At 34.9% G+C, this 26,744-nt stretch overlaps 1 protein-coding gene and 1 non-coding gene across 6 annotated transcripts; both read right to left on the bottom strand.

The window, feature by feature from the left end:
• Positions 1 to 4,525: 4,525 nt before the first annotated feature.
• Positions 4,526 to 11,703, bottom strand: LOC140987944 (zinc finger protein CONSTANS-LIKE 9-like). 5 transcript variants are annotated; one of them, XM_073456733.1, is made up of 5 exons: positions 11,577 to 11,703; positions 9,919 to 10,609; positions 6,111 to 6,320; positions 5,169 to 5,461; positions 4,526 to 4,862 (listed from the first exon to the last, which is right to left on the bottom strand). In XM_073456733.1, exons 2-5 carry the CDS (start codon positions 10,570 to 10,572, stop codon positions 4,733 to 4,735), a joined length of 1,287 nt encoding a protein of 428 aa, XP_073312834.1. In that variant the 5' UTR covers positions 10,573 to 10,609; positions 11,577 to 11,703; the 3' UTR covers positions 4,526 to 4,732. The 5 variants fall into 5 exon arrangements, with proteins under 5 accessions (XP_073312834.1, XP_073312838.1, XP_073312835.1 ...); XM_073456737.1 differs by having other exon boundaries at positions 9,919 to 10,602; positions 11,577 to 11,629; XM_073456734.1 differs by having other exon boundaries at positions 9,919 to 10,607; positions 11,486 to 11,622.
• A 14,690-nt stretch (positions 11,704 to 26,393) lies between these two features.
• On the bottom strand, positions 26,394 to 26,504 carry LOC140989081 (small nucleolar RNA R71). The gene has a single exon (XR_012177427.1). It is a non-coding gene; the product is annotated as a small nucleolar RNA R71 (small nucleolar RNA).
• Positions 26,505 to 26,744: the final 240 nt, after the last annotated feature.

Raw genomic sequence — 26,744 nt, 5'->3', positions numbered from 1 at the left:
GGAGAGTTTCGACAGGTTGAAACAAGCGTTGACCACAACACTAGTTCTAGCTATGCCATCGGGGCAAGGTGAATTTGTGGTTTATACAGATGCTTCGAAGCTCGGTTTGGGTGCGGTTCTAATGCAGCATGATAGAGTTATAGCCTACACGTCCAGACAACTGAAGGTCCATGAGAAGAACTATCTGACTCATGACCTCGAGCTAGCATCATTGGTATTTGCCCTGAAGGTTTGGAGACACTATCTGTATAGGGAGAAGTGCAGGATTTTCACTGATCACAAGAGCCTGAAGTACTTCTTCAGACAGAAAGAGCTGAACATGAGATAGAGAGGATGGCTAGAGCTAGTGAAGGATTAAAACTATGACATTATCTACCATCAGGGTAAGGCTAATGTGGTTGCAGACGATCTGAGCAAGAAGCACGCGGTGATTGCTCATTTGTCGGTACTGAGGCCTCTTTAGGCGGAGATTCAGAGATTTGAGCTTGTAGTTTATGCCAGGGGCGATGCCCCAAATCTTGCTACTCTGACAGTACAGTCGACATTGAGAGACAGAATTCGGACAAGGCAGACTTCTAACGAGCCGTTGCAGAAGTGGAGACGGAGGCACGAGGGTAAGGGCCATAGATTGTATACTGTTGTGAACGGCATAGTCAGATATAGGGACCGTCTATGGGTTCCTGACAATGATTCCCTGAGAGCAGATATCTTGAGCGAGGCCGACAGCACCCCGTACTCCATCCACCCAAGGAGTACAAAGATGTATAAAGATTTTCAGTCGCTTTATAGGTGGCCAAGCATGAAGCGAGATAATCTACGATTCGTTTCCGAGGGTTTGACTTGTCAGCAGATCAAGGCAGATCATCAGAGACCTGCAGGAAAGCTGAGGCCACTACCTATTCCAGAGTGGAAATGGGAGAACATCACCGTGGACTTTGTGACAGGGCTTCAGAGGACTACTGGAGGATTTAATGCCATCTGGGTGATTGTTGATCGGCTCACTAAATCAGATCATTTCCTACAGATCAGAAAGACATTTACCATGACTTGTACATCAGAGAGATAGTCAGACTGAACGGGATTCCAGTGTCCATCGTGTCAGACAGGGATCCAAGGTTCACGTCTGCATTCTGGAAGAGTCTGCATCAAGCGTTGGGTACTTAGTTACTGTTCAGTACTGTTTTCCCTCCTCAAATGAACGGATAGTCAGAGAGAGTGATTCAGATTCTGGAGGACCTACTCCGAGCTTGCATGATCAACTTCCAGGGCACCTGGGAGCCGAAGTTATTTCTTGTGGAGTTCACATACAACAACAGTTATCAGGCATCGATCTGTATGGCTCCATACGAGACACTGTACGGAAGGAAGTGTGGGTCGCTAGTGTATTGATTGGGCTTAGGTAGGAGAGAGAGAAGAGTTAAGTCCGGATATTGTTAGGCAGACAGTAGAGTTAGTGGTCAGGATTCGAGACAGGATGAGAACCGCTCAGAGCCATCATAAGAGTCATCCAACGCCGAGATCTTGAGTTCTCGGTAGAGGATCATGTGTTTGTGAAAGTCGCACCGATGAAGGGCGTGATGAGATTTGGGAAAAAGGACAAGCTTAGCCCTAGATTCATCGGGCCATTCGAGTTCCTAGAGAAAGTTGGGACAGTTGCATACAGAATTGCATTACCGTCGATCGCGGAAAGGAGACCGAGGAATTATCAGGAAAATTATTTTTTTATTACATGTTTAATTTTTATTATTATTATAAAGTTTTTTAAGAGTATTTTTCAAAGAATGGGCTTTGTTGAGTATTTTTACCCGCTAGAGCATATTTTTAAACGGTACGCAAATTTTAACGATTCAGATGACTTTTTGATGGTTCGGGAAATATTTTCAAAAACATACCAAAACGAAATATTTTTCGGGTGTGTTTTTGGGCTTTGTGGGTTTGTTTCATGTTTAATGGGCTCAAAACCCTTTTAAATTTTAATTAAGGCCCATTAGTACATGCCTTATTTACTTAATACCTAACCCAATCAAACCCTAAACCTAAATATTCCCCTTGGCCGCCCACCCCTCTCCTTCAGCAGCCTCCACCTTTGGTTTGCAGTAGCAAAAACACCCCTCATCTTTTTATTTCAAGAAAAGATCATTTCCGTTCCTTCGGTGCTTTCTTCACGCGTTCTTCTCCAAGTTTTCGATCATTTATCATCAAGGCACGTCATGTATTTTCTTTTACGTATCATTCACGTCGATATTAAGTGGTCATGCGTGATATGTTTCTGTATTGATTGGTTTTTGCATGAACAATTGTTTAGGATTTCGGTTTTTCCATGATTTATGCATAAATCTTTTAGAAACTCACATTTCTTATTTACCATGATGCAAGGGGCTGCCATGAAAGAGTCTTTAGGGGTTGAATATGTCGAGGAGTATGCTGTCACTAGGCTGGAGTCACGATCTGGTGTTGTACGCTAGAGGCTGTGAGTCCTAGGGCCAAGATTGGTTCGGTTTTGGGGAGATCGCGTGAAAGGGGTTCGAGCTGGTGGTGCGAGGGCCGATCCAAGGCTTGGACCAGATCTTGGTGGGTCTGAGACATGGCTTAGGATGGCGCAAACGCTGCTGGAGGCATCCCTGAAGCCAATCGATCGTGGAGTAGTGAGGTTGGCCGCGGGTTTCCTTGGTGACTAGCGAATGTAGGCGAATTTCGGCTTGCATGGGGGCGTGACCGTGGATTCAGCAGGTCTAGAGGGATTCTAGGGTGGTCTATGTGAGGTTTGTTAGTGGCTAGTCCCATTGGATAAAGCCTAGGATCGATGGTTTGGGAAAGGTGGCGGCTAGGGTTTCAAGTTGTGATACGCAAAATTTTTCCAGCAACATACGAGTTATGGCCGAGGGGTTTAGGGGTCTGGTCTTGAGAGTTTTAAGACTATAAATGTGTTTTTAGAGTGTGGTAAAAAGTTGGGAGAAATTTGGTTAAGTTTCGGTTCGATTCGGGTTAAAACCAGGACACCGGTCCAAGTTTTAAAACGAATCGATTAAGTTTGAAACAGGCTTGACTTTACGTCTAAGAAATACTTCAAAATATGTTTTGGGATGTTTTAAGGAGTGTAGTAAGCTTCGGGTCGAAATTTAGAGGTCCAGGGGTAAATCGGACATTTTGGGTTTTCAGGGGCAAAATGGTTATTTTGTACTCGGTGTGAGATTTTAGTCTTGGAAGCGCCCTGAGCACATATTTGTCATGCTTTTAAATGTTTTACATCATGTACATGATTTTTATGAAATTATGAAAAATACGTTGCATGCTTGATTTTAAGAAAATTTACGTTTGTGAATGATTTTGATAAGTGATGAAAATGATGATGTTTTGAAGGATGTGAATTAGTTGTGACTAACGATGTATATGTAAATTCTTAAGATGTATATGTAAATGTTGATGATGAGTCCTAGGCACAGTGGATGGGTAATAATGTCGCTGATGTCTTTATGTAGATGGATCCATCGTATAATGATGAATGATGATACGAAGCTCACAACTAACGAACTGAATTAATTAAAGCAAGTGATGTTTAAATATATGATGATATGATGAACTGTTTTGACATGTTATGATTTCATTTGACACGTTTACATTACGCTTATAAAGTTCATGAAAGGCATGTTGATTACAGTATATTTTCACTGTTGTGNCGAACTCTGAGTAGGAGAGTTCGGCACGACTGGATGTGCGTGCACGACCCGAGGACCGCATATCTTTCGCAAGTAATGATTTTTGAGATTTGAGAGAACATAAGCATTTTTATACATTGGTTTTGATACGATGATGATTTCTAGGATTTTTACTCGTCATGTTTACGCATTTTCTGTTGGTCGAGTTTGGCCATTTTAAACTGCACCATTTTAAATTGTTAAATATTTACGCTTATTTTTAATTGGTGTACTTTTCAGTATAGTTGCATGCATAATATTTAAATGATATTTACGAAAATGTGAGCTTTTAAAAAAACAAAATTCCACATTTTAAATTAGTTGAGGTTTCAATCCTAATCAAACACTAACTACTTGGAGTTTTGATATATTGCTTTGGAGCCTCATAATCAAACACTAACTAGTATATGTCTAGTTGTTCAAATCATCTAATCAGAATACTAATATGACTCTAAATCCATGTGTTTAGATAATTGAGTCTAGAGTTTTGACTCAATAATACATCAATATTTGACAACAAAGTATTCTCCCACAAGCAATTCATCCAACCCCTCTCATCAACCAAGGGTTTCGACCGCCTCTGACTACCGACTCCACTATATCTCCGTCATGCTTCCGCCGCCGTTGCCCGTTGTCCCTCCTCAACGTAAAATCTGTTATGGTTTTCTAGTGCAAACTTGAAGAAAAATTATGAAATCAATTGTGAACTTAATTTGGAGATTGAAAAAAGGTAATTACTTCAGTTGATTGTTCCTGAATATTTACAAAATGAATTATCTTCATTAATCTCAAAATAATTGGAGCCAAGTGATTATTAACCAAAGATAAAATTCGATAAACACCCTACTATTGAAATAAAACTATACAACATCCAAGTATATTTTATATGACAATTTTTGTACGCATTTTAAATTCTGTCGCGTGCTTAAAACGATGCACCTACAATAACAACCTTATGTCCATGTTCACATTTCAATAGCAATATGAAGATCTCTAATTTGTACTGCGCTCTCAATTTTCTAAGGAGAAGATTTCATTCAGCAGCTTCGGCTTTGGCTCAATGGATCATAATCATAAGCATCACCAGCCTTGACAAAACGACCCTTCACACGTCTCCTTACATCTGCTCTTGCTTTGCGAGATTCGTACCTTACTTTCTTCTGAAATCTGTCAAATTAATGAATTGAAATCAAGTATAAGAGGCAAAAAAAATTGGAAAATTTCATCACCAATTTTAGGAGTCATCGTGTCATATGGTATCAACCAATATTATTTATTGCCTGTACACAAGCAGGGGTGGTGGATTGAGCAGGGGTGAGATTGCCCCACCCCCTCTTGAATTACTTGAATCACCCCTATCTGGTGTTTATGATTCAGGTACTACAAAATAAATGCAAATAACTCACAGATACTGCCTATGATCCATTTTTGAGCATATAAAAGTTGGGAGGAAAAATCGAACAAAATTCATACTTTCGTGCTTTCTTCTTTTCCTTGTACCGCATAACAGCATCACTCCGGCTACAAGATACAGAGTTCTCGGGACCTGGAGGAGCCCACGGTGGTTCTTCCGGGATTGGGATTGAAGAAACTCCACAATCTTGAAAATCACCGGCGCTGCTCTCACCAGTGAGACCAGAAAATGAAACGCCAGAATGTGCCTGCTGTGCGAATCGTGTGTTTGGTTCCGTCTTACAACTCATAACTGAATCTGCAGAAGCTACGTTACTGCATACTGGCATATTTACCCTTCCACCCCATGATCCCTAACATGCATCACAAAACAAAGAGCATCAAGGGAACGAACCAGAAATAAATTCAAGGAAAGCCTCATATTACTTCTACAGATAAAAAAATCTGCATCTTTTCGAGGCATATTGTCCTTTTTATGTAAGGAAAGCTTAGCTACAACCTCCTTCAAACTTTCAACACTTGGAACAATTTTAAGGGAAAAGTTTACCTGCTATTTATATTTATGGGGGAAAAAACAATAAGCCACAAAAATAAAAAATAACCTTATTTTGCAAGTTTGTGCTTGATAATGAGTCGTGGCTGCTACAAACAAAATGCTTTGATAACACATCTAAATTTGAAACGCAACAGATGAGCCAGAAACCAGAAGCACAGAAAGCTTCCAGCTACTGAGTTAACCAAAATATTCCCAGGCATAAAAAAAAGTACAGATTCGCATAACCACCCTCCAGTCTATGATCAAAAGGAAAGACAACTATGGTAAATGAGAAAGATATCATAAACAATTCGGCTATCAGGATCTAACTTCATGAAGAATAATACCTCCCTCAGCAACAGTTCTCTTGGCAATGGCAAAGTTTCCTTATTCACTAATAGATTGTAATGAAGTACATCCATGATACAACCAGATAGTGTAAATCAGTTCCGGTTTTATTAAATTACCTCACCAGCGTAATCACCCAGACAGTTGGATACTGATATGTCCTTTGTCCCAAATAGTCCATCATCAAAAAGCTGTTCAGGGTTATTATGAGTTACACCAAAAAATTCTTCATAGTTCTCTATAGTTAAATCGATCTCATCCATATCAAAATCATTGTAGAGACCATCATCTTCACATACAGAAGGCCCCTTAGCTTCAGATAAAAAAACCTGCAGATAAATGGACAATACTTGACAAGGTTCTAAACCAAGTAGATAAAAAAGATGCACAAAAGTGTGTTAACAAAACATGGCACCTCATTGTGAACTGCAATTTGTTTAAGATTTTGGTTTTAAAAAGTGCATCAAGCCAAAAATATAACGAAAATTCTTAGTTTTGAGATTCAACATGAGTTCTAGGCATCTAAAATGCATTTCAAGCAATTAATTGGAATTTTCTGATTAAGGGACTATAGTTATTTCTTTATTTGGTTGAAGCCTTTATCTGTTCATATAAGTAGTCTCAGATTTTAATCAATTTGAGTTGATTAGCTGCTTCTGTTGGCAAGGATCTCTTCTTTTGTAACCACTGTAATTCATAGTTCACCTCTAATTTTGGCGATTTTTCTATCGTAAAAACACTTAATCTATCCCTCAACTGAACATAGTAAGTTGAATTTCTCGAAAAAATTAGAAGAGTGCAAAAGTAAAATTTTAAGATAATCTTAAAATTTTACTTGTAGTGCCCCGAAATTCTAAGCTATGAGCTATCGGAAAAAGTGCAGTTAAAATGTCAAATGCACGAGGAGTCGAGAAATATGAATACTTGGGAATATAAAGTGTTGAGGAGGTGGGAGATCAACAAACGTCACAATTTAAGGGAATTAAATGGGTAATAAACATGTAACAAGTGAGTAGGATGATTTCTTCATGATGAAGAATAATCTACCACTTGAGTATACCTATAAATAGGAAGTGAATGGCGAAATTGAGATCTACAATAAACATTACACAAAAACTCTGTTGCATAAAATAAGGTGAAAACAGCATAAAATTTAAACCTTAGCCCATAGATTCAGAAGCTGGTAGCGGCCGAGGTATGTGGTTCTGCCCACTGGGAGTGTTCTTATAATAAGTACATACTTGCATAATGTTACAATAAACACAACATACAGGTGCAAGTCATAAATCCGGGCAAATGTTTGAGAGCATGGTTTAATGTAAGGGATCCTTCCGTGCTATTTTTTCGATAATGCAGCGTAGCAATGAGGTATGTGAGAATACAAGTTTGGGTTGCATCATTAGAATGGAACAAAAGTTATCAGGGAGACAAGAAAACATATCTTGGGTGGAGGACCTGACATTCTGAGCACAAAATTAATTTATTGTTGCAGTTTTTCGATGCGTTACATCATGAATTTTACATCGAATTTATAATTGTTACTCTAGTTAGGCTGCGAAGCGATGCAGTAGGGTGAGATAGAACATCTAGCAAGTTGGCCTTGTTTTTATCCGTATTTTACTGCTTCCAAGAAGTCGGTATATACTTGGACATTTTTATCAGAATTCCTCTTTAAAACTCTCTTTCTTTTGCGGATTTCCTCAATTTCATAAAGAATCACGAGAAGAAAGGCGACTCACTTCCATGGTTCACAATCGCCGTCGCGGAAGTCATCGTTCTAGTTCTCATAACATTTCGCGGAACGGTCACGGCGCGAATAATTTTTAAAAATTAATATAAATTGAAAATATTGGAAAAATATTTAAAAATATGTAAATCAAAATAAATATCATTTAAGTAGATTATTTGATTAAAACAATATAGTAAATATATTTTTTAAATTTTATTCACGCCTTATTTGAATCACAAAGCATATCTTTGTTATATATCGAAATTTTCACAACCCTCTCAAAATTGAAATATAATATTAAGAAAGTTTTGGGTTATAATCAATTAAACTTTTGAAAAAATTTCAATTGGAGAAACATATGTTAACCCAAATTGGAATCAAATTTCTTCAAAACTTACTTTAGAGTTACATATTATCTAACATCAATTAAAATACATCAACTAAAATCAATATTTTACAATCACTTTAATTATTTTATTATTACACATTCTGATGAAAATTTCCCATTATAAATAGCTAAATCTCATTGTAGCTCTTCTTTCTTTGATGGATGGAGTGGGAAGTAGACTCGAGATTCACAGTTAAATATTCTTTACAGCAAGCCTTGCAATTGTTTGTTTGTGTATTCAAGTATTCCAGAATACTTTGCTCTTATATTTCTTTTTTTTCTTTTTATTGTTCCGTTCCGTGCCAATTCGTCGATCCGTGCCGTTCTACCGATAACACGACGTTTCCTATCTACGTAACGACGCCTCAAAGTGTCAACGTTCACACCCCGGAACTTCGTCAAGGTGGGCCTCGTTCACGTTCCCTTTCCGGAACGGCCGTTCCAATACCGTTTCAGCAAACCATGATCACTGGCACTACAGAATTCTGATAAACTTTCAAAGAAACGACGTTGTTCATCAAATACAGTTGATGATTAAAAGACCTGGAGTAAAAACACAAAGACAACCTTCTGATTGGTGGATTCAGGCGAGCCTTGCTCAAGATGGTACATCTAGTTAGCACTTTCACGTTCCGTTCCGACCGTTACCGTTCTGTTCCACCGTTAAAGCGCCGCGATAACGTCAAAGAACAGCGCTACAAAGCAATCACCGATTTGCAATGGAACTTTGGAACGTTAGTGACCGTTCCCGTTCCGGAACAGGCGTTCCGGCCGCGCCGCGACTGTTCCAGCGAACCATGCTCACTTCAACGCCTGGTTCTCAACTTATTTTATGTAAATATATTTTTGGCGATGATTAAAAAATCCATATGGTTTAATATTTGTTGGTTAAACTTTTACTTCCATTTTAATTTTCTTCTACCAGTAGAATTTTGTTCTACCTCATGAGATTTATTCAACTGGTTATGTATTATTCCTTCCAGTCTTCTTCCGGTTAAATATTTGCCTTCCGGTTGACTCAGTTTCTATTGGTTGATCCCAGATATGTAAAATAGCGGTAATTTATTCTGGGTCATCCATTGGGCCTTGCTCCACTATACTGATTTCTAATCTTCTATAAGTCTCCTGTTACGCTACTTTAAATTCACATATAACAACTTTTAAGTCATTATTGTGGAGTAGATCAAGAAATAGGAACTTGTAGAAAATATCAGAGGGAACATTTAAACGATATTTGATGGTGAGAATGTGCATTATGAAGCTCAAATCATTCTGACATGAGCAACTAAAGAATTAGAGTTAACCAGAAGGACTTATTCATGCTACTGTTGTGATAATGTTGCTGTCATTAACACATAAAGCTGTCTCACAGTTTTCCTTTCCTTGGTTGCATACAGAACTTTGTATAATTTTTATTGATTTTCACTAAAACCTAAAACAAATCTGATTTGATCAAGTTGGATCTACATCGCGAAAAGATTATATAATTGCCGCCTCAACCAATCAAATCTACAGTACACAAAATCAAGAAAGTAGTTTGTGAGAAGAAAGGTTGCAAATTTCCTTATACTTTTGATACTATGCAGCAACTTTGTTATTCTCAGAACATATGACTAATCTTCCCAGAGCCAGAACTCGCATAAAGGAAGGGAAGAAGAAAACACTTTCACAAATTTATACAATGGCTTCACGGAAAAGTCCAGCAATGTCCATTCGGATGCAAAAGTGTATGCAAAACTAACCCTGGTAAAGATGCAGGCATATTGTATTCTGGAAATGCTCAAAGAAAAATTAAAGAAAAAATGGTTACCTTGGGAGTGGTAGAGCAAGAAGATCCAGCTAGCTGATCCACATTATGTAGATTCGGATCTAGCAAATGTGTTGCTGATTCCATCCAAACCGTAGATTTATCCATCAAAAGGCATGCATTTTGAGCATTGTTCTTTCCTAGGGAACCTTGACAATCTTTTGGCCTGTTATCTGTAATGCTCATCGAACCCATTCCCTGCTCACAAGTAGAATCTCCTACTGATGGAAAATCTAGAAGAAACGACCAAATTTCAGAGAGTTCAGCAGCTGAAGGGCAGCCAGAATAACAGTTAACTGGTTGTCTTTTGTGTGCAGAACCTGTATTTGAACCAGTATGTCCCATCCAATCACAATTTTGGCAAAGAGACAACCTTTCTTCCATACATCTAACAAATGATGGCTGAGAATTACATCTTTCACACACAAGTGTCCTTGAGTGACGTCTTGAAAGTGCATTTGCAGAATGGACATTACGGTCGCAGGATAAGCACAAACTCGCTGCATCAGAACGACAGTACACAATGGATTTTTGCTCTCCACAGAAATCACAATGATATCCCATATTTTCGTGGATCAACTTCTTTCCCAGGATTTTTCCTTCAATCCTAAATGATGTCTTTTTTAAAAATAAACTGTCTTCAACTTTAAAGTTCATTCACTTTTAGCCACAATTTGGTTCAGATACCTGTACTCTATTCCGCAAGAAAACCAATATTAATTCAACATTCAAACATACATATTATTATCCAGATATCAGCAACAAAATGCGCAAAAGATCTGGCATGCTATAAATTGGATATTGTACAACATGAAGCTATGATAGGAAAAGTCAGGAAAAGCAGTATAGAATGAATTTTCGACCCCAAGCAAGTTATATACTTCTGAAACCATAAAAAGAATTCACTGCTATATTCCCATATACAAACAGAACAAATTCTCTTCAGATACGGAACCCACCCCGTAATGTGGTAATGATAAAGTTGAAAGGACAAATTCCTTAAGGATATGTATCACGATAAATTGCGTTATATTAAAAACTCAACAACGGCATGCCTAATCACACCAAGAGAGAGGATAAGGTGTCCAAGTCTCCAGTATATTGGGAATCAAGAATCCAAACAAGAAGTAAACATTAATTAAACTTAAACCAATCTGCCTCGAAGTACGAGCATCCCTAAGAATATCAGCAAACATAAAACCTCTCCAAGAAATAAATCACAAGATAACCTCTCCAAGAAAAAGGAAAAAATATAACATCCTCCCAGAAGCAATCAACAGAATCCCAGCTAAAAATTCCAAGCATTTCACAAAAATACACCCAATTATAACAAGAAAAACAAGCTCAGACAAATACAGAATTTTTCCAGATGCCTAAACCACACATTAACATAATTCTGAGCTTCAATTCCCCAAGATTTCTTCAAATTTTCAAAAACCAACAAACAGGTACATCTCAGAAAATAAATACAACCCCAGGAAAAAGTTATTAGAAAAATAAATGCAAGACCATTTTCCAAGAACAGGTTTACTTACCAAAATGCAGCCTAAACAAGTAAAATCACAACTACACGATTGAAAAGAAAACCGACTTTTGTGTGAGTCACACGATACTTCCAACAAAGAGAAAGATCGGACTTTCCGACAAAAATCTTTCTATACCTGGCAGAAGATAGATGGGTGAAGTATAGTTGAGTTCTGACAAAACCTTTTCCGATAAATAATTAATGTCATAAAAAAAGTGCAAGAAAGAGAGAAGAGAAACATGTAGGGGATGTGAGGTAGGCCCCTGTCCTTTTCATGAAAACGAAATGTTAAGGCCCACACCTTTTCATGGAACACATTATTATAGTTATAATTTGTTTTTTTATAATTAAATATTTCAATAAAGTAAAATTTTTAAAACTATCACGCAATTAATTCCTATCTTTTTGGAAAAGGATAGAGTTGGACCAAATTTCGTGATATTTTTAAATTTAGAGTGAAATTATTTATTAGAATGAGAAGTTTAAAATTTATGATGAAGGTAAAATAGAATTTGAAGTTCAATATTTCATTTACTCGTTTTTTACTCAAACAATATTCCTTTCGTTTTCGATTTTAAATAGTCTTATAATACACATTTGGTTCGAACAATATGCTAAATGACCATTTATAACCATCGGCTAAAATGTCTTTACGATAATAATTACACAAAGTGGTCTGAATTATGTAAACTTGAATGTTCACATATGAGCGAGCATTTTGCTTTAAATGCTTTTTGAGAGCGTACCTAAATTCAACATTCAATTTATGTAATTTATTCAAAGTATTCAATGCCCTGTGTAGGACTAAGTCTTCGTAATTATATAATATATTTTAAATAACAACATTTAAAATAATAATTTTTATGACTTAATTAATTAAATTAGTTAGTATTTAATTATGGGTAAATTTAAAATTTGTAGGACCCTCAATTTCAAAAGTTGGAGAGCTTAATTAATAATTTAAATTGTTAGGACTTAATTAGTAATTTTAAATGGTGTTTTGATTAAAATAAACACCTAATAAAAATCGTAAGCAAAATATAAAAGAATCCTATCCTACCTCATAGTCAACTCACGCACACACACACAACGCACACACCAAAAACACACACTAAACTCACACACAACTATCGGCCAACTTTTCAAGGTGAGGGCTAGGCTTGTTTTTGGATTTCCTTCCATCATCAACCTTAGGCGTTCATCACACAACATTCCTTGATTTATTTATCAACTTTTCTAGCCAAATAAATGTAGTAATCTGTCTCCATTCGGCTTTCGTTTTCTCACTCGTTCGTTTGTCGATATTTCGAGCGTTTTAACGCAAAAGAATGTCTAAACATTTCCTTTATGCATCGATCATATTATATACTGTATTTTGATATAAAATATGCATGAAAATTCATTGCTTTAATTATATGTATGCTAGAATGTTATTAAAACTCGTTCCGATACGAAATACGCATGAACTTCTACGTTTTCTTCGAGTTTCGATCGTCACCTTCGTTGTGCAGCACCTAGGGCTTGATGCTATGTATGTGGATGTAATTGGTGTGTTTATATGTCATTAGGTGGTTCATGATGGGGCAAAGGGTTGTTGCACAGTAGGAAACTAAAACAAGCGCATGGCCGCACCAAAGGTGAAACGTCTACTGCTAAAAAATGTTTTGAAATATTGTTTAACCTTATCACTCAAAAATCATAAAATGCGAAAGAAATGCAAAGTCCTCGGGCTTGTAGTGCACCACCAGCCCAGACCACTCAGTCCTCAGCACCTCTAGTCTCCTCATCAATAAACTGCTAACCTGCATCAATCACACCTAGTGAGTCTAAAGACTCAACACACCTGAACAGTTATAACAAAGTATATATACATATCAAGCAACAATGAAAAGTACTGTAATTAAAATAACTTTCATGATATTTCTAAAACATGTCAATATACATAACCATGACAAAAACATAAACATATTCAAACATGTCATCATAAACATATTAGTTTTTCCTTTATTGAATTCAGATCATTAGTTGTGACTTCCGTATCACCTATTGTTCGATGGATCCATCCACGTATAACCATGGTACCAGGTGGAGAGGACATCAACGATGCTCTCATCCGTCAACTGAGCCTTGGCCTTACATGTTTCGTGTTTGTGTTCGTATTAGTTACAACCAAGTCATATCCTTCAAACATGTCATCATATTCATCACTTATAAAATTCATGCATGTACGTAAATTTTCTTGAAACCAAGCATCCAACGTATTTTCAGCATTTTCATAAAAATTACATATTCAAGTGAAATAAACGTTTTAAACATGTATTTTAAGTTGTCAGGGCACTGCCAGTACTGCTAACTCGATTCAGGTGCAAAATGACCATCTTTCCCCTGAAACCCTAATTTGCCCATTTTACCCTTGAACCTTAAAATTTTGACCCGAAGCCATCCTAACTTATTTAAACACCTTAAAACATACTTATAATCATTTATTAGATGTAAACTCGAGCCCATGCATTAAATTCTATAATTCGTTTTAAAACTTCAACCGAAGTCCTGGTTTTAACTCGAATCAAACCGAAACGCAACCAAAATTTCCCAAACTTAAATCATGACTTAACCACACATGACCAGACCTTAAACAATATAATTTAGACCGCTTAAGACCCTCAAACACGACTAGATAACTGATGGAATTTTTGCACAAAGGCGGCTGAAACCCTAGCTACTCTTCTAAGCCAATAACTCGACCCTACTCCGAACCAGCTCGGACCAGACCCTAACCAGCCCTTCCTAGACCACCACTGGACCCTCTTGGACTGATCTAGCCGTGGCCCCTAGCCCCATGCACGCGAACACTTTTGGTTCAACCAAACTAGCCAAAATCGAACCTATCTAACCCTAGCTCCTTCGATCTGCCCCTAGACCATGACCAGATGTACTCGAGCCATCCTGGACCACGTCTCAGACACACCTGGGTCAGATCCAAGGCTTGGAACGACCTTCCTATAGCTCGATCGACCAAAATCGAGCCAACCAAGGAAATCCAATCGGCCACCTGTAAGGACATGTCATAGCTATGATGTTTCCACCAAGACCTTCTCTAAACCTCCTGTGGATCATTCTCTAACCATCAAAACCTGGCAGCCCCTTCACCCGTGTCAAAAACGTGAGCCTTATGTCATGAAATTCAAGTTTTCTCATGAAATTCAAAGAAAAATGTGAAGGGATCATGAGGTCTGCCATAGATCGTGCATAAACAATCAACAATACATATTATGGTGTGAAAGACGAGAAAACAAAGGTATAGAGCGTGCCTTTGCATCTAAACGCTCGAAAAAACGAACCAACGAAGCGAGAGACGAACACCAAAGGGACGGGGTGATTCTCCTACGAATTTTCCTTGAAAACACGGCCGATCTTGGTGGTGTGAAGTGTGTGCATGTGGCCGAGAGGGTGTGGGGAGGGGCTAGGGTTTGAGTGTGCTTTAATAATAAAATGAGTGCATATTTGGGCCTAGGTTTATAAAATAGTGAGGTGTAGTGGATTTGGCCCAAAAATTTACCAACACAAGTCCATTAGGCCCAATAACACGCACATAAAATATTTTTTTTTGGTATATTTTCAAAAATGTTACCCGAACCCTCAAAAAATCCTTCGTTTTGCTAAAAATCGTCTACTGGTTTAAAATATGGCTCGTCGAGTAGAAATACCACAAAGAGCCCATTTTCGAAAATTACATAATAATACACCCTATATTAAATAATTAAAAATAATTATTTAATGAAAACATTTTCCTTAAATTGTCCTCGGTCTCCGTTCCTCGTTCGAGCATCGAATACTGCAAAAAGCCCTAATTTATGTAATTCTAGTAAACCATGTCATATAATCATAAAATTATGTTATAATCATGCATTAAATGCATTTAAAACATTTAATTAAGCATTTTTAATAATACCCTAGATTTGCATGCATTTGGGTTATGCCGCTTGAATTTTCTAAACCTTACAATTCCAGAATGACCGTTTTACCCCTGGAACTCTAAATTCCCGAAGCTTACTAAACTCCTTAAAACATCCCAAAACATATTTATAAGCATTTCTTAGACGTAAAATCGAGCCCGTTTCAAAACTCAACCGATTCGTTTTAAAACTTGGACCGGGATCCCGGTTTTAACCCGAATCGACCCGAAACTTAACCAAATTTTCTCAAACTTTTACCATACCTAAAAGATACTGCTATATATACATCACATATATGTATATATATATATATATATCATGATATGACATTCAACAATAAATAAAGATGATCGCTCACCAACACTATGAGATCCATGTGAGCCAAACATGGATACAGGCAAAAAACCTAGGTGAATGCAGAGATTTAAATGCAACTTATTACAAGAGCTTCCGATATTTTACATGTCTTTATCTTGTGCATCGGGTCTACCATCTTCCAGTCTTAATCTGCCACTATTTCTAATAATTACATTTAAATAGCCATGGCACATAAGGGATACATCTCATGGGGTGGGAACGAGCCATAAACCAGACCCACTTTAATAATATCAAATATTAACAAAATGAATTAAAACACTAAAATATCCTAACATATATCTATCACATTGGTCAGGGATTTCGATCATCCTCCATTAATTTAATATCAAATATTAACATCAAATAATTAAACAAATTTAATTAATTGATTTAATCATGTATCTATAATATTATCACTAACCACCACAATTATTAAAAAATTTAATAAATTAAATAAACACCTTTATTTAATTTACAATTAATGCAATAATAATTGATTTCTTGTAAAACATATTTTTACCATAAATAATTAAAATCATATTCTAAATATTTACCTTACAAGAAAATTATAAATTTAGAAAAATTTGATTTTAAGAAAAAAATTTAACAATTTTCACAAAATATCAATTTTATCCAAAATTTTGTAAAATCGCACCCTAGGCCCGACAATTCAAGCCCACGACCCAGCACGGTGCCCGAGACATTCCCGGGCAGCTGCCAGCCCGCTGCCCGATCGTATCGGGCAGTGGCGGGTACGCTGTGCGCCTCGCGCATAGGCCACGTGCGCAGCATGCGGACGTTCCGCACGCCGTCCGCGCGCAGCCGCCTCGCGTTGTGCGGACGTTTTGCACAGCGCGCACGGCACTGTGCATGCACGCATTGCCCGGAACAGTTCCGTGCAGTCAAATTTTTTTTTTGTTTTCTGATAAAAATAAAAATTTTTATGGTGCATCAATTTTCTGAAAAATTTTCTTTTGTGGTGTGAAATATTATTCAACATGATTTAAATCATACGATAAAGGGAACCTGGCTCTGATACCATTGTTGGGTTATCGTTTTTTTCATGTCCAAAAAGCAGCGAAAGTTTTAAAATTTTATTTTGATATTCAAAATATTTGAACACTCGTATGATTTAAATTAAACATAAACATTCATAAGGAGTTGATAATATACTTTTAGTGAATTAACTCACTCGACTTCAACTATTCAGGTGTTAGCGGATATAGCTCTTGTTGAAAATTGCTACGAACTTTCTTCAAAATCTCCTTCTTTAATCTTCGAATCAGGTTCACGACCTGATTACTTGTTCCTCTTCTAACTTGCACTAGAAGATTAGAAGATATTTTGCGTAGAGATAGAACACGAAGAAGAAATCGACTCAATATTATATGCCGAAATTTTCTTGCAAAAGAATAAGGATTTCGAGAGCAGATGAAATTTTTTTTTTCTTGCAATTCCTTGCATGTATCGAATGAATGCTATGCAATAAGATTAAAGAATTCTTATTATTTCTTTAATCCATCATTTATGTAATTAATCTAATTAATTAAGTTAACTAAAGATTCTAAAATCAATGTCCAAATCATACCCAATGTCGACTTTTAATACATATATCTTTTCAATAATATCATGCAATAATTTATTTTTCTTTGTGTACAAGTTACTAAAATTGTGGTATCATGAATATTTTCATATTACATAAATCAATACCATATTTTATAAAAACTTAATGGACTATATTTTAACTCAATTAAAATATAATTTAATTATTAAAGCTAATTTGAACTTTAATAAATTAGTATGATGTGCTTATAGTCTTACAAGCCTATGATCCATGCTCACATTACAATAATCTCATCATAATCCCGATCGATGATCAAATATCATCGATGTGACATTTTTAACTTGTTCGTTATTATGATGCACACTTTAATTTTGAGATCACCAATGTCTAAATAAAGCAGGTGCACTCCCTTTGACTGTTTTAGCAGTCATGCTATCAAAATTTCTATAAGCTTTTATAAACTTTATTATAAGATTATCGATTGATCATATCAAACTTATTTCTTATAAATTCAACTCATTGAATTTATTATCTCAACGAAGACAAGTAAACAAGTGCTTGTGTGACCCTCAATAGTTCAGAGATACAGCTAGCCGTGGGTTCACAACTCTTTGTGATTCAGGACAATTTATTTTATTCGAGCTTACTGTAATTTGCCCCATTCCACGCACCAACATTTGGTCATTAGAATGTAAGAAATCATTTTCTGATTAAACCCATCGAATCATGGTAAGAGCGTCTAGTATCATCGTCCCATGATTCCCTAGATATCACTGATAGTGTTTGCAAGAACAAGTCGGTCATGATTAACGTACAGTACGGTCCCTTCATCTAATATATCTCAATCGAATCTGCAACCACTGGTTCATCGAGGGTTGCATATTAGATTCGATAGCTATAGGATACAATCATGAAATATTCATAGTGTCATCATGCACAACTAGAGAACTCTTTCTCTAATGAACATCTCACACTCTGGCCAGAGATTTTATGCACTATTATTTCATTAGATCACATAGGATATCTATACCCGTAGGTGAGCGGTGAATTCCCGACTACAATGCACCGGCTCCTACACATGTCGCAATTGCACCCAACCTCGCCACCTTGTGACCCTCGCGGAGTCGGGAAACGAGTCAAAGCACTATCCTAGTATGTAGAGCTTCAGTGTTGTCCCGGGGCATAAGGAATAATCATGTACAATCACAACCACATACTTTTCCTCTCGATGAATGATAACCACTTGGAAAGTCCGAGGTAGGGTTGTTCGGTATAATCATCATATGATTATCTATCTTCATGGTTGGACATTTCTATGTCCTTACCATGAAACACGGTAAACAATATCACAGATGCTAGTCTCAAGCTCAAGCGCCCTTTATTCTTATTTTAAGCAACTGAATCGACTAGGAACGCATTTAGAATATACAGTGTTTACAAATGAGTTTCAAGATTGAATTACGATTCATTTGCATTAAAGTATAATCAAAGACTCTATCTATGCTGATTGCATGGGTATACAGATAAAGTAAAATAAAACCATAAAAAGTTAAATTATATTAAAATAAAGATTATTTATTTCACTTGAGTGAATAAATTCCCTAGCCAACCGTTGGTTCGCAGGACATATACTCTAACAATGTCGACGTTTCATCTTTTACTAAGAATAAAAATTATCATTTTTACAAATACTAAATGATTTCAAATTCTAGTATCGCGCGAGCTATGATTTTACTGCGTTCTTGACTTGTTCAATTAATATATTATAAGGATACTCAAATATAAAAATTATTAAAAATTTATTAAACCCTGAGAAATTATATTAATGATTTTTTTTGTCTATTCATTTAACAAAATATCATTGCCCTTAATTACAGATTCTTTAATTTAATTTTAATTAAAAAATATCATTTTCTATACGGATATAAAAAAATATATCATATTCTATACAATATCAAAATATTATTCTATTCATTTATAGTAAGAATGCTTCTAGATATTTATTTTTTATACTCACACTTTATTTTGACGCATACTTTTTTTAATCAATAGTTTTAGGTTCGAAAATGAGTTAGAATGGATTAATAAACGTTTTAAAATATTTTGCAGATTTTTAAATTGCAAGTGATTTCATCCCGGTTAATGACTATAGTAAATTCTCAAATAGCTGGGCACATCAAACTACTAGAAAAAAATGTTTCTAAGTGCGAAAATAGTCAGTCGGACTCAGTGAATTTTAATATGCACAACTGGCTGGTAAAACCGAAAGATTCATATTAGCATATTACAAACATACAAAAATGGTAAGCAACTTGAAGTAAATAAGACGCTTTTTTTTTATAGAGGTTGAAGATAATCATTCTACGCATTTCTTTATTCCTTATTTGGAATGATTCTATTATAAGACTTTAATCAATACAACAATTTTGCAGAACTGTGAGGCCTAATTATCATAGTTACAATTTAATTATCAAACAATATTATTAGATTAAAAATACAGTGGAAAAATAGTATTAAAATATGTTAAAACGGATCACGGTGCCTATAAAAATTTCGATATGAACTCCCTGTAAATAGAACATGTCAAAATTTAAAATTAAATGTTAATCAAAAATGACTTAAAGACGATGCTGCAAAATTCATAAACAATCACATGAAAGTGTCGGTCAGACACAAACCAACAATCTAGAAACAACAATTCAAAGAAGCCGACAAGTCTCCAAGCAAACAACAACAAATCCATATAGTCCTACAGATAATTACATGGGAATTTCCCCGAGAAGTAAAATCTCGCATAAAATTTACAGACTCCAATATATATGTATTTGGAGATTCCAAACTGATAGGACCAAAGCAATCCGACCTCACTCACGAGCTCCAATGGCGGACACTCTACCTGATGATGTAAAAATACTCAGGAGACCTATCATTTTACCCAATAGCAGCCACACCAGCCCTACAGTAAACAGCTGAGGTTGTTATTCTGATATGAAACAAATAAACAATAACTATAAATATAAATCATACATAAACATATATAAAACAAATTATTCAATTCATGAAACATGACTCAATAACGACGGAGTAGCAGGAACCAATAAACAGTACGATAACAATAGGAGTACTGTTCGAACAACAACGTACAGAGAAACTACATAGTCATACAACAGAACCGACGTGTCAAGTATGGCATGATGCTAACGCAAACACCCACGACAATAGCCTATACATCGTAATGCTAACACAAATACCCACGACTCAGCCTCTACACATCAGTCACGGTACAGCAGGATGTCACAACGGAACATAACTCTGAAGAGCTGCACTAACAGGTGAAATTGCTCAATTGAATCTACAATCTCAAGTGTATCAATATAGGTCTATCAGCCATATTATGATCCTGAGATATAAAACATGCGCTTAATAACAAGTAACAATTGTAAAGGTCAAAAAGAAAGATATGGCAAAAGATGTATGTCATAATATCATTCTCTAATCTAAATACCATAAAATATGTCACATAAATGAACATATAAATTAATGAGACATTTAACAATACACATAAAACCCATAAGCTTCCATAACTTTACATAAATATACTTAAAACGTAATTTACGCGTTACCGTCATACGTCACCAATTGTAACATACTAATACCAACTCACGAAGATCCGAAGATAGATTTTTACTTCCAACTTTATCACTTCGGCCTACAAATATTTAAATATTAGGTAATGTTCAATTATATTTCTAAAATATCCAAGGTTGAATTATTTTCCCAACATATCAACTCGACGAATATATTTTCCAAATATTCCAACTATTTAAGTCACGATTATTTTCTTAGCTAATTATTCGCTACTGAATCTAATAAACATTGAGCGATCACAAATTCTCCAAAATATCGCACTAATAATTCCGACATAATTTAGAAGAACCTATAATATAAACTCAATTAACAATCAATTATGGTATGGTAAAAGTTATAAAAACGAATTAAATCGAAGCGTGTGAAATTCCAATTCTAACAGCTTACTAAGTTCTTAGAAAACAGCTACAATATTGGATAAAAAATTGAACTCGTGCTCAAATAATTTCTAAAACTCGAAATATAGAAATGCTAGAACAGGGGAAGCGAATTCTCGCCTGAAAACTCGCCAAATGTGACTGAAACGAGCTGGAAAATGTGCTAGATATAGGGAAAACATAGAGGATTATATTTCTCACGAACAAAAAACTAAATAACAAAGAAATTGAATTTGTTTTGCTCTCGAGTGTAATTTAAACTCCGAATGTATTTTATATTTTTTAAATTCTCCAATATTTTAAAATATATTTTTAACACACTTTCTAAATTTGTTTTCATAAATAATTATTTTAATTTAACAACTTAATAATTATTTGAATTATGCCAAATTACCGGATAATTTACTAAAAGGCCTTACATTTCTCCATTCCTTGAAACAAATTCGTCCTTGAATTTTTTGTTTACAAACATATATTTTACACGTTATACAAATACAATAAATCCATACTAGGAATCAAAAAATAATGTATAAGATGCTCTCATCTTCTTCTTTGTCTCCCACATTGATTCTTCTACCCCATGCCTCGTCCATTGAACTCGGACAAGTGTTATAACTTTATTACGAAGAACTTTTTCCTAGCGATCTAGAATACAAACAGGATGCTCGGTATACGGCAATGTTGGATCATGTTCAACATCATCAGGCTAAATCACGAGTCAAATCTGGATCATATTTTCACAACATAGAAACATGAAACATATCGTGGATGCCAGACTACGACTGTGAAAATTCAAAATGATAAGCGCAAGTTTCAATATGATAAAAAATCTCATGAGGGACAATGTATCGAGGTGAAAACTTACCTCCCATACCAAAACGAACAACACCGATAAACGGTGAGATTTTCAGAAGCACAAAATCTCCAACTTGAAATTCTAAGGGTCGTCAATGCTTATTAGCACAGCTCGCTTGACGGTCATGGGCAGCTTGCATTCTTTGATGAATCAACTGAACTTTTTCATGCATTTCTTGAACAATCTCAGGTCCAGTCAAATTTTTTTTTTCACATCACAACAGACAAGTTAACCAAATCTTCATCCATACAAAGCTTTGATATCAAAAATCATTTGAAAATTGTTATTATAAAAAAAGTTCACTAATGGTAAACTTCTTGCAAACAATTTTTTAAAATCCATAAATATAGCTCGAAACAGATCCTCGAGTTTTTGGATTGTATGCTATTTTTGACCATCTGTTTGAGGATGGTACGCAGTATTCATTGCAAGTCGTGTACCCATTTTTTTTTTGTAAACTAGTCTAGTACTTTGAAGTGAATCGAGGCTCGTGATTTGAGACTATTGCACTTGGAATTCCATGCAGTCTCACTACATTCTCTATATACAAACAAGCCATATTCTGGTACGAATAAGTTCTGTAATAAGAAATAAAGTGAGAAATTTAGATGATCTATCGATAGTACCCAAATGATATCGAAGTGAAGAGAAGTACGAGGCAAATGCATGACAAAATCCATTTCCACATGCTCCCAGTTCTACACAGGAACTTCAAGACTGTGTACTAATTCTCCTAGTCTCATTCGCTATTTTGACTTGCTAACAAACCATAGAACGTGATACAAACTCAGCCATATCATTTTTCATGTTCTTCCACCAAAATTGAGGCCTAGAATATGATACAATTTCCTACCTCTACGGTGAATATTGTAACGAGTTCAATGAGCTTCTTTAAGGATGGTTGTACGCAATTCAGTAAAATCAAGAACCATTAATCTTCCATTTGAATGAAGATAATCATCTGAATGAATTGTAAATCTAGATTGATGCCTTTGAGTCACTAAATCAAAAGACTTCTAAATTTGATGATCACTTTTCGGAGATGACTTGACAACCTGAATTAACTCTTGTTCAACCGAAATATGAGACACACAAATGATATTTCCTTGAATCTAAAAATCTATACCAGAAGTGCAAATATCCTCACGCAGCTTGGAAATATTGTGGGGACCCGGACGCTTTCGTAATCATTCTTTGGGATTAAATGGATCAATCAAATACGTTGGGTCATAACAATTTTTTTTTTAATTTTCACAGCATATAAACAAGTGTACGAATCTATACAACAAGTCATGTCTATTTTATTTAAATACAAGATCATGATACCATCATATTAAACTAGGGTTCAACACTACATATCAAATATTGAAGGCCAAATCTACATCGAAGTCCGGAATCACCACTCTATCTCGATCTCTCATCCTCTTCTTGATCCTGATCCTGTCCCACCTGTTGTCATGCACACATACAAACACAACAACAGCCGGATAACTCCGGTGATAATATAATTCCCAGTATAAACAATGCATACATGCATTTCCTATAAACATATACAAACACATATAACAGTTATCAATAACATGTATCAAATCTAAAAACATGGAACAATATAAAACTGTAAATCAAACTCTTAAACTCTTAATCTCTAACTCGACTCTTATCTAGTCTAGGGATTCCGGTTCCCAGACGTTGGCACATTATATCGAATTTATGCAATAAGAGTCGATCTACTCGTAAGCACATCGATATAACTAAACATCCAGTGTCTTGGCACCTCTACCAAAGACTCATTCTCGATGTCTATCTTCTATTATCTGCTTTTCTATAAATCAATAGAAATAGCATTCACATTCAAGTAATACAAAGGTATAAAAACAATAGCAAGCAAGTATGTGGTTTTGAGAAACTCAAATCGAATCTAACTCGAGTCGTTGATGAAACTTAAAATTAATAATTTATTATATGTTAAAACCTATATTTTAAAATTTAAGTTTCATTAAAATTATAAAATTATGTTATTTTAGTATTGTGTGTTTATATTTAAATATCTTACTAAATATGTTTTATTTTCAGGTTTTCTACATGTTGGTAAAATAATGATAACTCAAGCTAGAAAATTCAAATGGAGGTGATTCAAATATTTTTGGAATCCTTGAGAAATTATCTACAACTTTACAGAAGACATGATTGCCTAAAAAGTTGGTTAAGATGATCAAATTGTGAAAATATCAAAAGGAGGACAAATTTACTTTCACCATGACCTGCATATAGTAAAAAAAACATAACTATTTCAATATTTAAGCAAATGAGGTGAACCAAGTGGCCAAATTCATCTACAGACAATTTCCCACATGTTTACTATTTTGATCTGAGTCAAATACGGTGATTAAAGTCGTGGAACAAAGCATTGAAAGAAGGGGCATGGAATTGAAGTTGGAGGAGACAAAGACTACTATTACAACTACATTGCATTAATAGAATTTTTTACCCTTTCTCTCATTTGGCCTATAAATAGAGGCCTTGTGCTAGCTTGAGAATCATTCTATCTCATTGTAAAATATAGTGTGAGTGAGTATAAAAGTTCTAAGTTCCAATATATTTTTCATTTTCCAAATTATGAGTGAAGTTTTTAGTGTTGATCAAAAGTAAGTTCATGGAAAGCTAAATCTATTATGTCAAGGTGAAGAGGATGAATTCTTGGTGAAGTAAGATTGTTTATATTTTGTATATTCTTTCTTTATTTCTTTTCATTTTGCTAATTTCTTTTTATTGTAGGTATAAAAATGAATTATTTGTTGTTATCAATTTACATCAAATGCTTGATACCATTGAAGTGGTTATCTTGATTTGTTGTTTAATTTTGATACAATAAATATTTCATCAATTATTATTGTTATATTATATATACATACATATATATATATATATTTATATAATTATATCATATATTTCATTTAGACGATAGCGTGGCTCTGCCGGTTGTTCTAAATGAAATATTATGATATCTAACAATCTAACATTTACTTTATCGCAACTAACTTTTACTTTCCGCATCTAACATTTACTTTATCGCAACTAACTTTTACTTTCCGCATCTAACATTTACTTTATCGCAACTAACTTTTACTTTCCCGCAACTAACTTATTAAATCATATATTTCATTTAGGCAATAGCGTGGCTCTGCCGGTTGTTCTAAATGAAATATAATGATTTAATTTAACATTTATTTTATGCAGTTATATATTTATATAGTTATATATATAATCATAGGTACCATATATAAAATATCGGTGAATTCGGTATTTTCTATAGTGGGAACTATATTATATTAGGTGTGTGTTTAAATATTTAATTTTCTTGGAACCATTATTTATGGTGGTTTCCTTTGTTTTACTTTTAGTTAAACAATATTGCATAAACCAAGAATAAATCCTCGAGCCTTGACAAAATTTATAATTTGTAAACTTCGTTCTTGCATTTGGTAATCTATAAATTAATAAATTTAAACTTAAAATAACCTCTCTGTGGATCGATCTCGTACTTACGAAATATATTACTTGCAGACAACCTACACTTGGGTGAATTATAATTTAAGTAGTAGCAAGTTTTTGGCGCAGTTGCCGGGGAGGTATAAATTAAGTTGATATTTGTTAATTAAGTTTTATTTATAAGTATTGTGTTGTTGTTTTTTTTTTGTATGAGTATTTGAAGTCGAAAAAAAAGTGGTAGACTTATTCGAGCATCTGAAAATAATTTAAATATGGATGATAATTCAAATAATCAAGATAATGAAAACAATAATAACAATAATAATAATAATAATAATCAAGAACATGATCAATTAAGAACACGTAGGCACCATATGAATCCTATTAGAACTAGTGCCCCATCTTGTTTAGTTTTTCCTCTTGATGCATCTAATTTCAACTTTAAACCTCAAATTATTCAACTTTTATCAAATTTTCATGGCTTAGATTCTGAAAATCCATATTTTCATCTAAGAGAATTTTAGGAAGTTTGTAACACTTATAATGATCAAAATTGTAGCATGGATATAGTTCGATTAAAGCTTTTCCCTTTTTCTTTAAAAGATAAAGCTAAAACATGGCTACAAAATTTGAGATCAAGTTCAATAAAATCATGGGAAGAAATGCAACAACAATTTCTCAAAAAAATTTTTCCTTCCCATAGAACAAACTCTTTTAAAAGACAAATTACTACTTTTTCTCAAAAACAAGGAGAAACATTTTATCAATGTTGGGATAGATATAAAGAATTACTTAATACATGCCCACATCATGGTTTTGAAACATGGAGAATAGTTTCTCACTTTTATGAAGGTCTAATACCTAAAGATAGGCAAATGATAGAATTCATGTGTAATGGAACTTTTGAAGATAAAAACCCAAATGAAGCTATGGAGTATTTGGATTCATTAGCAGAAAATGCTCAAAATTGGGATAATATAGGCACAATAGAACCACCAACAACTAAAATCAATAATTCAACAAATGGGGGTGGTATCTATAATCTTAAAGATGATAT

This window comes from Primulina huaijiensis, chromosome 11 (genome assembly GCF_012295235.1).
Source record: "Primulina huaijiensis isolate GDHJ02 chromosome 11, ASM1229523v2, whole genome shotgun sequence".
NCBI classification, from domain to species: domain Eukaryota; kingdom Viridiplantae; phylum Streptophyta; class Magnoliopsida; order Lamiales; family Gesneriaceae; genus Primulina; species Primulina huaijiensis.
Note: the sequence above shows the minus strand (reverse complement) of the source record. Positions and strands in the feature narration are given on the sequence as shown.